The 15,192-nt window shown below is 39.5% G+C and overlaps 1 protein-coding gene across 11 annotated transcripts in view; it reads right to left on the minus strand.

Annotated features, from left to right (window-relative positions):
- Positions 1 to 15,192, minus strand: part of CADPS2 (calcium dependent secretion activator 2) — a 616,089-nt gene that overhangs the window by 53,710 nt on the left and 547,187 nt on the right. For all 11 annotated transcript variants that reach the window (XM_075857164.1, XM_075857163.1, XM_075857166.1 and 8 more), the window contains one exon: positions 11,259 to 11,366. In XM_075857164.1, coding sequence (XP_075713279.1) covers positions 11,259 to 11,366 — 108 coding nt within the window. The remainder of the gene's footprint in view (positions 1 to 11,258; positions 11,367 to 15,192) is intronic.

The following is a 15,192-nucleotide window of genomic DNA, read 5'->3' on the forward strand; positions in this document are numbered from 1 at the left end:
ATTTTTTAGAGGATGGAATAGCGTAGTAGGGATCCCGGAAAAAAAAGAATACTGCGCCATATATTTTTTTTAACATGGGAGTCTATGTGTGATGGACGCCACTGTATGGCATCCGTCACAAGTATATGTTAATATGTTAAATTTGTACCTTGAAGAGCTGTTCCAGAGCATCAGGTAGCATTCAGCATGGGAATTCCGGCACTGGGTATGCTCCTGATGTCCCAGTCCTTATATGATGATGTCAGGGGCTTTGAACTACTGAGTCCCCGCCAGAGCATCGGAAGCGCTCTGGTAGGTGACTTCGGCACTGGAGAGGACCCCCTAACATCGTGGTTCATATACAGAGTCACGGCTTGGGGTGTGGACCCACTGGGCCATACTGCGTAGCGGGATAGCAGCTGGCCAAACAGGTATAGTACAAAGTCTATAGTCCAGAAAGGGTACCTGAGGCAAGCAGACAGTAGCGGTGATTCAGGCTGAAGATAAGGCTCCGGCAGTAAACGGGCACCCAGCGGGGTGTGACGCAGTAGATGCAGCGGAAGACACAACTTGACTTAGACTCTAGGCGGCACAGAGGCACGGTAGCACAGGATACAGGGTACAGGCAGCAGGAACGGGTAACACTGGGAACTGGAAAACACTAGGAGACCATTTGCAAGACAAACTTAGGTACACAACAACGCTCAGGCACTGGTCAAGAGGACAGAGCCCTTTTTATAGTCCAGCAGCACTGTGGACTTGATTGCAGATTTCCTTTAAGGCTGTGCACGCGTGGGCGGGCGCGGCCTGCGGGAGACAGTCTCAGATCCGGGAAGTGAGTGCCGGCGTCTCACAGGAGGAAGACGCTGCAGGGAACACACGTGTCCATGGCCGCGGCCGTCAGAGGGTAAGTCAGAACGACGGGCCGCGGCCATAGACGTTACATACAGTCAGCTACTTTTCGTTTTTCATTTTCTTTTATTTCTCCCTGACTTCCAAAAGCCATAACTTTATTTTTTGGTCGACATAGCTTCATGAGGGCTTTTTTTTTCCCGGGATGAGTTATCGTTTTTAATGGTACCCTTACATGTACCATTTAATGTACAGAAAAACTGTGAAAAATTATTTTGTGTGGTGAAATGAAAAAAAAACCAACGCAATTCGTCCATGGTTTTTTGGATTCCATTTTTAAGGTGTTCACGTGAGGTAAAAATGACCATTAAAGTTATTAAATTAACTTTTCTGCGGGTCAATACGAATACGTAAATAGTTTTGTTTCGCCATATTCTGAGACCCATAAGGAGGATTTATATACACACTTTTCTAAAAAAAAATACTTTAATAAACTACAATATAAATTTTATTTTTTTAGGCCCACTACAGGTTTTGAAGATGGGACTTATGTATTGCAGTGAATTGTGCTTTATTGCGTTCTACTATTAAGTCCTGCCTCCGGCAGGGCCTCATAGTAGGACCAAGATACCAGACCTGGCGATCTTCATTAGATGCTGCTATTGACCGTGGCATTTAAATGGTTAAACAGCAAGGATCGGAGTTATCTCCGGTTCTGACAGTTAGAGCGAGGTGTCATCTGGAACATCCATTATGTAGGGAGTTTGCTCAGCTCTTGAGCCCACTTCATAACCCCCCTCCCGACTATGAACTACCCGTTTAAGTTCTTGCCACAGCACATCAATGGGATTCAAGTCATGACTTTTACTCAGCCACTCAAAAACCTTGATTTACTTTCTTTTAATCCATTCAGAGGTGGACTTGCTAGTGTGCTTTAGATGATTGTACTGCTTTAGAACCCATCTGCGCTTTATGTTTAGGCAACAAACTGACATACTCCAAGATTTTATCAATTAATCCCTTAAGAACGTGGACTAGTTGGCACGTTCAGGACACAGCCCCATTTTTCAAATCTGACATTTGTCACTTTATGTGGTTAGAACTTTGGAATGCTTTCACCTATCCAAGCGAGTCTAAAATGATTTTCTCGTGACAAATTGTACTTTATGTCAGGGGTAAAACTTGGTCAATAAATTCATTGCTTATTTGTGGAAAAACACCAAAATTGAGAGAAAATGTGCAAAAATTTTCTAAATTTGAATCTATCTGGTTGTAAGACAGATAGTTATACCATACAAAATAGTTAGCAATTAAAGTTTCCCATATGTCTACTTTATGTTGGCATCATTTTTGGAACATCCTTTTATTTTTCTAGGACGTTACAAGGCTTATAAGTTTAGCAGCAAATTTCTCAAATTTTAAGGAAAATTTCAAAAGCCTATATTTATAGGGTCCAGTTCTGTTCTGAAGCGATTTTGAGGGGCCTATATGATAGAAGCCCCCATAAATAGCCCTGTTTTACAAACTCCACACCTCAAGTTACCTAAAATTGCATTTACAAACTTTGTTAACCCTTTAGGAGTTCCACAAGAATTTAAGCAAAATGAAGGTGAAGTTTGAAAATTATTTATTTTACAGATTTTCTATTTTAATAATTTTTTCCTGTAACACAGTAAGGGTTAACAGCAAAACAACCTCAATATTTATTACCGATTCTGCAGTATGTAGAAATACCCCATATGTGGTGTTAGTGTGCCACTTGACTCTAATACAGTCCTCAGAAATGAAGAAGCACCTTACGCGTTTTGTTGCTGCCATTTTATTAGGATGTTCTTTAGCCACCATGCCACATTTGCAGGGCCCCTGAGGTACCAGAACAATGGAAATCCACAAGAAGTGACACTAGTTTGGAAACTACACCCCTTAAGGTATTTATCTAGGGGTGTAGTCTTCATTTTGACCCCACATGAGTTTTCCAGAATTTGATGTAAAAATAACAAAAATATATTTTTTTCACAATTATGTCATTTCAGTGCCCAATATGTTGTGGCCAGCTTATGTTATCGGAGATCATTTCCCCAATGAATTGTCATACAGGTTCTGCCGGGTACGACAGTACCCCCATGTGGCCATTATCTCCTGCTTGGGCACACGACGGGGCTTAGAAAGGAAGGAGCACCATTTGGCTTTTGAGCACAGATTTTGCTAGAATATTTTTCAAGCTCCATGTTGTGTTTGCAGAGCTCCTGAGGTACCAGTACAGTTGAAATCCCCAAGAAGTGACCCCATTTCAGAAACTACACCCCATAAGGCATTTATCTAGGGGTGTAGTGATCATTTTGACCCCACAAGAGTTTGCAAACATGAAAAATTTTAAATTTTTCACAATTACGTCATTTCAGTGCGCAATACGTTGTGCCCAGCTTATGTTATCGGAGACACTCCCACCATAAATTGTTTTTCAGGTTTTCTCGGGTACGGCAATACCCCATATGTGAGCATAATCTCCTGCCTGGGCACAGAGCAGGGCTCAGAAGGGAAAGTTTGAATAAAATTTTGATAAAGTTGGAAATCTGGATAGTTTGGATGAAAGTCACTGATCAGCCACAGGAATACAGGACTAAAATATGTGCAGCTGTGTTCAGCTGGTCCTTCCAGGTACGACCTACGCACACAGCAGGGTTAAGAAATTATTATTTTTTTTTATAAAGTTTGGATAAAATTTGGAGCAAGTCCTGTATTATATTATAAAAGGTATGTTCACACGCAAAACGGCTGTAAAATATGGAGCTGTTTTCAATGGAAAACATCCTCTGATTTTCAGCCTTTTTTTTCAGCATCAAACGTTTTTTGATGCGTTTTTTTCAAACGGCAGGGTAAAAAATGCCCCATAGGATCGAAACGCTGTTTTTCCCATTGAAATCAATGGGCAGATGTTTAGAGGCATTCGGCTTCCGATTATTCATGTGGTTTTTTTATGCGTTTAAGCCCCGAAAAACAGCTGAAAATAAGCTGTGTGAACATACCCTAAGTCTGTCATGGCGATGTCACTGATAAGCCACAGGGATGCAGGACTGATATATTGTCAGCTGTGTTTAGCTGTTCTTTCCGGGTTAGGCCTATGCACACGGCAGGGCTAAGAAGAACATTTTTTATAAAGTTTCGATAAAATTTTGAGAAAGTGCTGGATTATAAATCAGTCATGGCAATGTCACTGATAAGCCAAAGGGAGGCAGGACTGATATATGTTCAGCTATTCTTTCCAGGTGCGGCCTGAGCACACGGCAGTGCTAAGAAGGGAAAGAGTGGCATGCATAATTATATTACTCTTGCTGTGCGAAGCACATCAGGGTAAATATAAAAGGTGGTTCAACAACAAGATCAGAATTTCAGCGACATACGGTATATTTTGAAACACTCCTTCATGCACAATCCTGGATGCTCAGGGCACATGTCACACTGATAGATGGTATCTTTTCTTATGCCCTTTTTACCTTGCACTGTTTTTGGCTCTTTCCCTTCTTGCCAGTATGGGGAACTTCACTGGGGAAATGTTGCCCTGGCACAATGCGTGTGGCCTCGCTTCCAGAAGTACTGGGACCCTCCCCTTCCTGACTCCAAATATAAGGGACTTTATTACCACCTCCTGAAATTCCAGGAAAGTTCCCCGCTGGTCTGAACATCTAAACAGCACATAAGCATTATACAATGCTATTTGCATGATGTGCATGGGCAGCTTCTTGCACCACACCCTTGATTTTCACGTGGCATTGTATGGTTGCAGCACTTGATCTGAGAAATCAACTCCACCCATGTAGTTATTGTAATCAAGAATGCAATTGGGTTTGAGGGTCTCTGTTCTATGGTCCTGTGAATATGTCATAAATGTCTTTCATTGGAAAACCCCTATAAATGCCGCGGTCGCTATTGACCACGGCATTTAACTAGTTAAGTGGCCAGGAATAGCGCAATCACTGTTCCTGGCTGTTAGAGCAGCGTGTCCGCTGTAAAACATAGCTGGCACCTGCAGTGTATGGAGCGGACTCAGCGCGTGAGCCCACTCTGCTCCAAATATCATCCCCTCCCTGCTCCATGAAGTGCTGGCACATCTTGTGTCGGGAAGGGGTTAAGCAAGGAAGCGGTCAGGGGGCCCAGCGGAACCGGATCCCTTGACTGCCGACTATAAAATGCAGGGACTTTTCAGCAAGATTTATTCTTGCTAAAATCTGCGTCTTATAGTCCGAAAAATACGGTACTTGACATACAATAGGTTGTCGCTGAATTGTGCCCTGCTCTTAACTCTTCTGAATTTTTGCCCGAGCAGTGACCTAGGGAGGCTTCTCTTGTTCTTGCAAACTGTGCAGCATGCCACTACTTCTGGAAGAGAGGCTCTTGATATAGTAATTATCCAGGTAGAGGTGGTAGCCCTTGTCCAGAAGTGAGTGCACAAAATCCTGCACTTTCTTGCCCTTAACTCCCAGGAAGGTGGTCATTCTGGGGGATGAGTACTGGTGTCCTTCCCTTCATATATTTTACATTTGTAGGCATACCCTGATGTACTTTCGAACAGCTTATACATCTTCACGCCATACCTTGCCCTCTTACATGGCAGGTACTGGCAGAATCGAAGCTTCCCTTTAAAATGCACCAGGGACTTGTCAACAGCAATGCATTTCTCGGGGTATATACCTGGGCAAATTTGGCACTGAAATTGTCTAATACGGGTCTAATTTTAAATAGGCGGTCAAAGCTGGAGTTACCTTGCGGTGGGCACTGCACATTATCGCAGCAATTCAGAAATCTGATTATATCAAAACGAGTCCTGGTGATCACCATGCAGTACATGGTGGGTGTGGTACAGTATATCTGTGCTCCAGTATGTTCTTATGGATGGCTTTTTCAGAAGCCCCATACGGAGCACAATACCCCAGAACTTCCTCATTTCCATGGTGTCTATAGGGGTCCACCTGTTGGGATTTGCCTAAATAGATGAGGAGTTCTGGGCGATAGACTGTTGGGGTATATAGGTTAGTTTGGTTCACCATTCAGTCAATATATTCTTCAGTGAACTAAATTTTTAAAAAGTATTTTTCCTATAACCCTGCCGTTTCAATCTGAATCCCTGGGGTGCCCGTAAACCCAGGGACATGGGACTCGTAGATCTCAATGATTGGGGTTCACATGGAGTCGCTACTCTCGGGGGCTGTTGTAGTAGACGTCCGGGGGCGATGTCTTGGTGGTTCATCATCCTCACTTAATGAGGAAGAGTAAGAGTACAGGTAGAAGAGGGTGTCTATCACACTTCCAGACTCGCTGTCCGAAGCAATAATGGCATATGCCTCCTCGTAAATACGGGCCATTATGCTCTTTATCAGATAGTTGTTTTGTATGAATGTGAGTTGTGCTTCAACACCTGTAGAATTTTATCACAAAAAAATGCTAGTAGAACTAGTAAAGTTTTGTACTAGTAAAGTTCTGTAAGAAAAATAAATAAAAGCAAGGTCTGAATTATAAATCAGCGACAGTGATGTAACTAATTAGCCACAGGGACACAAATTTGGAGTATGCCCCACTTATATGAAATGCTCCAAAAGAAAAACTTGGCGTCTAGATTATGGATCAGTGATGACAAGGTCACTGATGTGCTGGGGAACACAAAAGTGGAGTCTGCGTCACTAGCAAAACCTACCTAACTAAACTAATATATATATTTTTTTCAGTTTGTTATATTTAAAAAAAATAAAGTTGTAGTTTTTTTTAATAGTTATTGTTATAACAAAAGAAACAAGGCTTGTATTAGGCGATTAGTTATGGTGATGTCACTGATCCGCCAGGGAGATGCAGAAGTGGAGTATGCTTAACTAGCAAAACCTACTAAACTAAACTACTATATATTTTTTCTTGTTTTATATTTGTAACTTTTTTTTTTACTTTTTTTTTATAGTTTTCATAACAAAAAATAAAAAACAACTGCTTGGAAAAAAACATAGAGCATGGCTTGTATTAGGTGATTGGTTATGGCGATAACACTGATCCACCAGGGGGACGAAGAATTGTAGTATGCGTCACTAGCAAAACCTACCAAACTAAACGATATATTTTTTTCAATTTTAAATTTTGAAAACAAATTTTTAGAGTTTTTTTTAAAACAAAGGAAAAAAAACAATGCCCGGAAAAAACCTAGAGCAAGGCTTGTATTGGGCTATCAGTGATCGCAAAGTCACTGATCAGAACGCAAGATCACAGGACAGCAATACTTGTACTAGGGGATTATAAAAAAAATAAATAAAAGTATTATATTCTAAAAAAATGGCTAAAAAGAAACCCGGTAGCAAGGGTTCTGAACAGTGATCAGCAACTTATTCAGTTACTGATCAACTGCAGCAACAAAAATAACAGCACAGTGAAAGTGATCACTGTGGGTTGGGTGATCAGGGGGTAATTGGAGGATGGGGGTAGTAGTTTTAAGCTCTATAACACAGCACTATAGCACACAACAGCTCTGCTCCCTCTCAGCAATTGCAATGAGGGTGCAGAGTGGGATCATAATGTAAAATTTTCACCAGTGTTCTATGATTGGTCTGTGATGACAGACAGACAGACCCAATCATAGCAATCGTCGATGAGGGACTGGTCTGATTGGTGCCTTGCTGAAATGTAGTAATTGGCTGCTGTCCATGACAGCAGCCAATCACGTGTCCTAACTCCCCTCGAGTGCCCGATCCTTCGCCTCCAACATGGCGACGGTCAGTCAGTAATGACTGACCTGTCACGATGATCACCGCTGAGCGACCAAAGCGATGGGTGTTAAGCAGTGATTGTCTGCTGTCTAGGATAGCAGCTATCACTGCTCTAAAACTGTGTCTGCAGACACAGGATCCTGTTAATGCGATGCCATAATACAGGGTGGGCCATTTATATGGATACACCTAAATAAAATGGGAATGGTTGGTGATATTAACTTCCTGTTTGTGGCACATTAGTATATGGGAGGGGGGAAACTTTTCAAGCTGGGTGTTGACCATGGCGGCCATTTTTAAGTCGGCCATTTTGTATCCAACTTTAGTTTTTTCAATGGGAAGAGGGTCATGTGACATCAAACTTATCGAGAATTTCACAAGAAAAACAATGGTGTGCTTGGTTTTAACGTTACTTTATTCTTTCATGAGTTATTTACAAGTTTCTGACCACTTATAAAATGTGTTCAAAGTGCTGCCCATTGTGTTGGATTGTCAATTCAACCCTCTTCTCCCACTATTCACACACTGATAGCAACACCGCAGAAGAAATGCTAGCACAGGCTTCCAGTATTACCTACATCATACGGGTGCCCTCAGGGCCTGGCAGGTAAGTTATGGGATGTGCAAGCCCACAGAAGCTTCCAGTTGGTGGACTTCCTGTTTTGAGACAGCCTCCTCTCCTTTTTATGAGCAGGATCCCACAGTAAATGTGTGTCTACATATAGCTATCCTGACACGATTTTTGAAAAAAACAGCAGTATTTTTTACCACGAAAATCATTGCATGTGGACACAGCCTTACTGACCAGGAGTGTTGATTTGAAGAGCGCCATTCTTAGCCAATGATGAAGCCCTCACATTCAATAGAGTAGCTGCAACAGTTGCTACATATTGCCCCCATCCTCTTCTTCTTAAAGTAGCTACAGTGCAGCATATGTTTGCTATCTTCATCTAACCTCTTATCTAACCCCTTCCCCCATTCCGATGCAGTGAGCGGTCGTCACATTCATATACATACACCCACATGCCTAAAGTAATAATGAGCGCAATCTCTTTAGTGGGCCCTTCTAGAATCCTAGACCCCGGATGACCACCCATATTTCTCTCATTATAATCTGCCCCTAAGGACTACCATGGGATTTCAGCCTCTGCTTGCCCTAAGTGGAAACATTCTTGTTTACATTCAGAGATATTGAACATGATTAGGAATTAAAACAATAAATATACTAGAACGTTGCATTAGGTGTCTAAAGTTCTGTAAAATAGTGACATTATAGCCTAACAAATACTGAAGACACTGTAGAACATACATTGTGTAGTTTACAAGACATTAGGTATAAATCACACATTCCCCGACCACAGTGGTATATAAAAAAAAGTGCCACTATTGGGCAAAACAACAATTCTTAGCTTAAAAAATAATAAAATAAAATTAAGTGAACCCTTTGAAATTACATGGAATTATGCATTGATTACAAATAAAATGTGGTCTGGTTGTTTTCTAGGTCACATTTATAGACAAACACAATCTAACAAAACAAATAATATACTAAGTTATACTGTTCATGTCTTTTATTGAGTAAACCTCCAAGGTGCTGGGAGAAAAAGTAAGTAAACCCTTGAATTTAATAACCTGTAGATCCCCCTATTGCAGGAATCACCTCTACCAAATGTTTCCTGTAGCTGCAGATAAGATTTGTATAATGTTGAGGAGGAATTTTGGGCCATTCCTCCCTGCAGATATGTTTCAGTTCATCAATATTTCTGGGATGCCTTGTGTGTACAGCCTCTTCTGGTCATGCCCCAGCATCTCAATAGTATAAAGGTGAGGTCTCTGACTTGGCCATTCCAAAGCACAAATCTTCATCTTTTTCGACCATTTTTTAGTTAATTTACTTCTGTGCTTTGGGTCATTGTCTTGTTGCATCACACAACGTCTCTTCAGCTTGAGGTCATGGACTACTGTCCTTACATTCTCATGTAAAGTGTTTTGATACATCTTTGAATTCATTGTTCCCTCATTGATTGCAAGACGTCCAGGCCCTGAGGCAGCAAAGCAACCCCAAACCATAATGCTCTTTCCACCGTGCTTCACAATTGGGATGAGGTGTTGGTGGGCAGTGTTCTTTTTCCTCCAAATATAGCGTTGTGCAGTTGTGCTAAAAAGTTCCACTTTTGTCTCATCTGTTATAGTACATTTTCACAGAAGCATTGTGGAACATCCAGATGGTCTTGGGCAAACTTGAGATGGGCCGCAATGTTTTTTTCTGTGGCAGCAGCAGCATCATTCGAGGTGTCCTTCCATAAAAATCATTCTTGTTCAGTGTTCTTCTAATAGTGGTCACATGAACATAGTTACCCGTGGATTTTTTCTAACTGCTTTCAGGTTTGCCCATGGTGCTTTTAGAGTGATCTTAACAAGACGCCCACTCCTAGGGAGAGCAGCAACAGCCCTAAATTCAATAAAAGACATGAACAGTACAACTATTTGTGTTTAACTATAATTGTGAACTCGATAACAACCAGACCACATTTTATTAGTAATGGATTCAGATAATTCCCAAGGGTTCACTTATTTATTTTTTTCCTAACTGTAAAGCCTAGCAGTCTTGTCCCAAAACCCAGGGACCATCTCAAAATATAAATTCGACAGATTATAAATGAACTGAAATATTGAGAAAAGGTAGCAGAAGTAAGAAAAAAGAAGGATGATGGGACATGGGGTGGGGGGTATAGAATTGCTTACATGGCAGCTTACCCAAGTTGCACACGACCGAGTTTTGGCCGTGAAAAATGGTCCATGTGTCGGCCGCATTTTCCAGTCCGACCACGGTACAGGTGAACGGGATTCCTGGCATCATAGACATTTTATGATGCTAGGAGTCTGTGAATCCCCACGGAACTTCTGTTCCGTACTGTATAATTTTGTTCAGTACGGAACAGCAGTTCCGTGGGGAGGCAGAGACTCGTGTCGTCATAAAATGTCTATGATTCCAGGAGTCCCGTTCACCTGTACCGTGGTCGGGCCAGGAAATGTGGCTGACACACAGACCGTTTTTCACAGCCCGAACTCAGTCATGTGCAAGAGGTGTTATTGCATATATAATGCAAGTATGAGGGAAGTCAAAAAGGTTGAGCAGTGAAACCAGTTTTTAACATGCCAGTCCAGGCCAGCAGGAACAACTACAGATAATTTTTCACCAATAGTAAAACATAGTACCCCGGTGAAAGCAACAAATAAATCTCTTGATTTATCTATAAACATGTCCGATGCATACAAAAATGTCAAGGAACACAAAACAAAAAAAACAGAGAGGTGGACTCCCCAAATACAATGATAACACCAAGTATATGGTACATAAGACACTTGTATTCAGTACTGTAAATACAAAATACTGAATACAATTCTTCATATAAAGTAACATAGTAACCCCCACTGCAGGAATAAGAACATGAACAGATAAAATTCAATATAAAGATAGTACCACAGGATTGATGGCCAAGCTGAAGATAAAGACCAGAAAACACAATATCAGGGAGTCTACCACACCCGACATTTTTCGCAATTAAATGCTGAAATATACTGCAAGACTTCATCTGTTATTCATTTCAGTGCGCCAAGGTGAAAAATAATATGTGGTAAAAGAATAAAATTCTAGGTAGTGACTATTCACAAATAAACACTTACGTCAAATATCTTCTCTATGTACATGTCCTCGTTGACTTTTTCCTGAAGTATATCTTGGTTTTGTCGCACAAATGATATATAGGTATCTGCAAGGTCCATTCCGGGTTTCTGAAAGTCAAGAATTCACTTATTACTATAACAATTAAAGGATAATTTTTAGGGGAGCAAGTAAGAAACCAAATAGTATGTTATTTTTCAGAACGGCTCCTTTAACTGATGCATTTGCTCTTTTTACACTATAAATACAAGTAATAGGAGTATAGAGTTGTCACGCTGTTGAGCTGTAAACCAGCCATTGATACTTTCGAACACACACAGGAAGAATGAAATTATTCTGGAGACTGTATGTAACAAAATTTATTTTAAAATCTACCATTGCTACCTATTAGGCCCAAAATAGACAATATTGGTAGGAGTGGTGTAACTGCTGTTTACTAACACAAGCTTAGGAAATGTAAGGCCTCATGCACATGACCGTAGCCATGTGCACGGCCGTGATTTTCGGGTTGGCCGGCCACGGAGTGTCAGCCGCGCGGGCTGTGCACATGGCCGCGGCCATTATTTTCAATGAGCCCGGACCGCAGAACATGGCCGTAATAAGGCTTGCCCGTTTTTTCTTCGGTCCAGGCTCCGGGGGCCATGTACGGACCGTGGAAACCATGGTCGTGTGCATGGCCCCATAGGAATGAATGGGGCCGCAATTCTCCCGCGGTCGCAAAAGCACGTTCGTGTGCATTTTGCGCTGGCTTATTTAATCTGCTGGCCAAAAGTGGTTTATAAAAGCCAAACAAATGTGCATCTACAGTGTGAACAAAGTGATCAAAATGAATGAACTAGTAGTATTAAAAAGAATACAAAAAACTGTGTTACAGAATGTAAATGTTCTCAGCAATGAATAATATACACAATGCTTTACTGCCACTGGACCAGACGTTAAGTAGCATATGCAATGTAGGCAGCATACACATCCTTTACACAAAAGATAGAAGAAAATGTCTTAAAAATTTATATTTCTATGTCCACTTGTATTTGGGATATGTCAGTTTTGAAAAGACAGTTGCTAAGAGTTTGTTGCGACCAGACATCTTTATCTTCAATTCTTTTACACACAGCCTCTCATACAGCAATAGAAATTTTGAAGGTCACATAAACAAATATGATTTTACAGGCAATAACATGTTAAAAAGATACACAGCGACATTTTAGAAACTTGTTACAACCATTTGAAATGTCAGCTATTATTCTGAAAATAATTATTTACAATATATTCACCATTTCAATGGTACTTTAAACTTTCCAGGTTAATTGAAATTTCTTCTTGGTAACAGCCACCATACTTGGAGTGTTAAAAGTATAAAAGATATGTCAATAATGTACTTTTCACAAAGTAAAATGTGCCATAAACAATAAGCAGATAACATAAAAAATGGCAACATTTTATCGAAACCAAAAGAAAAGACTTTCTAAACATTTTGCATAAAGATACACACACAGATGTAGCGATCTTTATCTTGACTTTTAACACATTAAATACACAGTGTCAAGAAACTTTAACTTTAAATTTTTAATGGATTTTCAATGGCTTTGCTTGTGTGATATCACGCTGCAGAAAGTTATCAGAGTCAATATAAACTTGGCTACATCTGTACAGTAATCCATAATAATAGGATACACCGTAAAGGTGCGTAAATGCGCCAGACAAAATATTACCTGCCGGAAAAACCCATTTTATTCTTGGTGTGTACCCCCTGCCGGACTCTATTTATTTTGCTGGGTATGTGCCTCATTGTATCGGATGTCATATTGTGGTATTTTGCAATATATTGTGATATTTGTTATTTGTATGGAGGTGGAGTTCTTACAGGTTTTCAAACATAAAACGGCAGGTCATATTTTGTTTGGGGCATTTACACACCTTACACGGTATCCTATGGTATTATACATTGCTGTATGTATCTTTGTATACAATGTTTAGAAAAACGTTTTCTTTTAGTTTCAATAAAATTTAACTATTTTTGACATTTGGTGTTTTTGCCCTACTTTTTGTGCTAGTTTCAGTTGTATCATATAGGGCAAAGATTTTGCACTCCCAATACGCCCATTGTGCCCGCCCACTCCTGTTGTTCAACGTAAACCATAAGAGACTTTGCACTTCCTACACACTTTACAATTGAGGAAGCCTACATCCACAGAAGATGTGTGGTTAGTTCTCCAAGATGTTTGAAACTACCTCCCTGCTGAGTTCCTTCAAAAACTGTCTGCAAGTGTACCTAGAAGAATTGATGACATTTTGAATGCAAATGGTGGTAACACCAAATATTGATTTGATTTAGATTTCTCTTCTGTTCATTCACTTTGCATTTTATGAATTGATAAAAATAAAACTATTAACACTTCTACTTTTGAAAACATTCTTACTTTGCAGCATTTTTCCACAACTGCCTAAAACATTTGCACAGTACTGTACATCCCATACAACGATTGGTATGGAAGGAGTATTAATGCACTATTTAGTTCCAAGAGCCCCAAAACAAAGTTGTAGTCTGTACATTGGTCCCTCTTAAGGCTTTTTGAAAAACTCATCTTGTAGCGGATCAATCTGTGTCTTACTATCTGCTCAGGCTGCTGTTCTGTCCCTTCACCTTATACTTTAGCGCTTCCTTTTCCAGATTGACTGCTGTGTACAAGAGCAGATTCTCATTGTAGCAAGGGTATAGTTATTATAAACTACAAGAAACTAAAATCAGTGAGAAAAAAAAGGATTATCGTCTCTGTGCCTCAAAGAAGCAAATGAGTCTCAATAAGGAGGAGCCTGGAGATCTGATTTAACTAAAATATGGAATATAATTATTTTTATCTTCGAATTTTTGTTGGAAAAAGCGTAACATCATGTTAATATATAAATTTATGTTGGAACGGGTCAGAAATAGTTGCATAGTATTTGAAGCTTTTACAAATTCATAATTAAGGCGTCCTGATGAGAAATGTAGCATCTGCCATATTATTTACAAGCTTCAAAAATATGCCAGTTTATAAGCAAAATAACATGAAACTACTACTTTTATTTTGACTTAAACTAAAACTATGAACTTGGCTACATTTAAATTAAATATTAACGGCTCTCTTCAAATAAAACAATTTTCATTCCCAGAAATAGCAACATATGGTAACATGATATGATACAAACATATTTACAAAAAGACTGCTGTTAAATAATATAATTAAAATACAGTACACATTTAAAGGATAGCAACAGCTGGTGAGATTTGTCAATTACAACTACACTCATTTCAAAAAAATTTTATATTGGCAAGGGTCAGTTAGATTCTGAGTATTTAGTTTTAATTTTAAGGATATTTAATACAATGTTTTAAATCATACAGTAAATTTTAAATACAGACTACATAAAATGGTAAAGGCAAAGCAAATATTATTCATTTGAACCATATATAACAATTTATTGTAAATATTAAATGATATAATGAGAATACATACAAAGTACAACAAAATAAAAACTGTCAAAAGTATTTGTAAGCCCACTGCTATGCAGAAATTGATGTATCAAAATGAGTCTGGGTGATCTAATACTAAAAAAATACAGTACCAAATAATAAAAAAAAAAAAGGTGTCTCAGTGATTGTAATTTAAAAAAAATAATAATAAAAAATTTGGACAACAACTTTTTATACTACAGTGTGCAGTAATGTGTTAATGGGTTAGTCACAGAGGAAAGTTGTTAAAAAGGTAGAACAGTTTATGACTTTCTATGCAAGTTCAAATTTTACTACAACAGCTCAGGAGGAGAGAGGAAGAGAATGTGGGTGAACTAGGGACTGGATCAGCTTATATCTGCTTCCCCATTTGAATCATTCTATCGCTTCCTTGCTCTATTAGTGGAAATGTTCATACTTCCCTAAACTGGATTCCAATAAAA

This window comes from Rhinoderma darwinii, chromosome 3, assembly GCF_050947455.1.
Source record: "Rhinoderma darwinii isolate aRhiDar2 chromosome 3, aRhiDar2.hap1, whole genome shotgun sequence".
NCBI classification, from domain to species: Eukaryota; Metazoa; Chordata; class Amphibia; order Anura; family Rhinodermatidae; genus Rhinoderma; species Rhinoderma darwinii.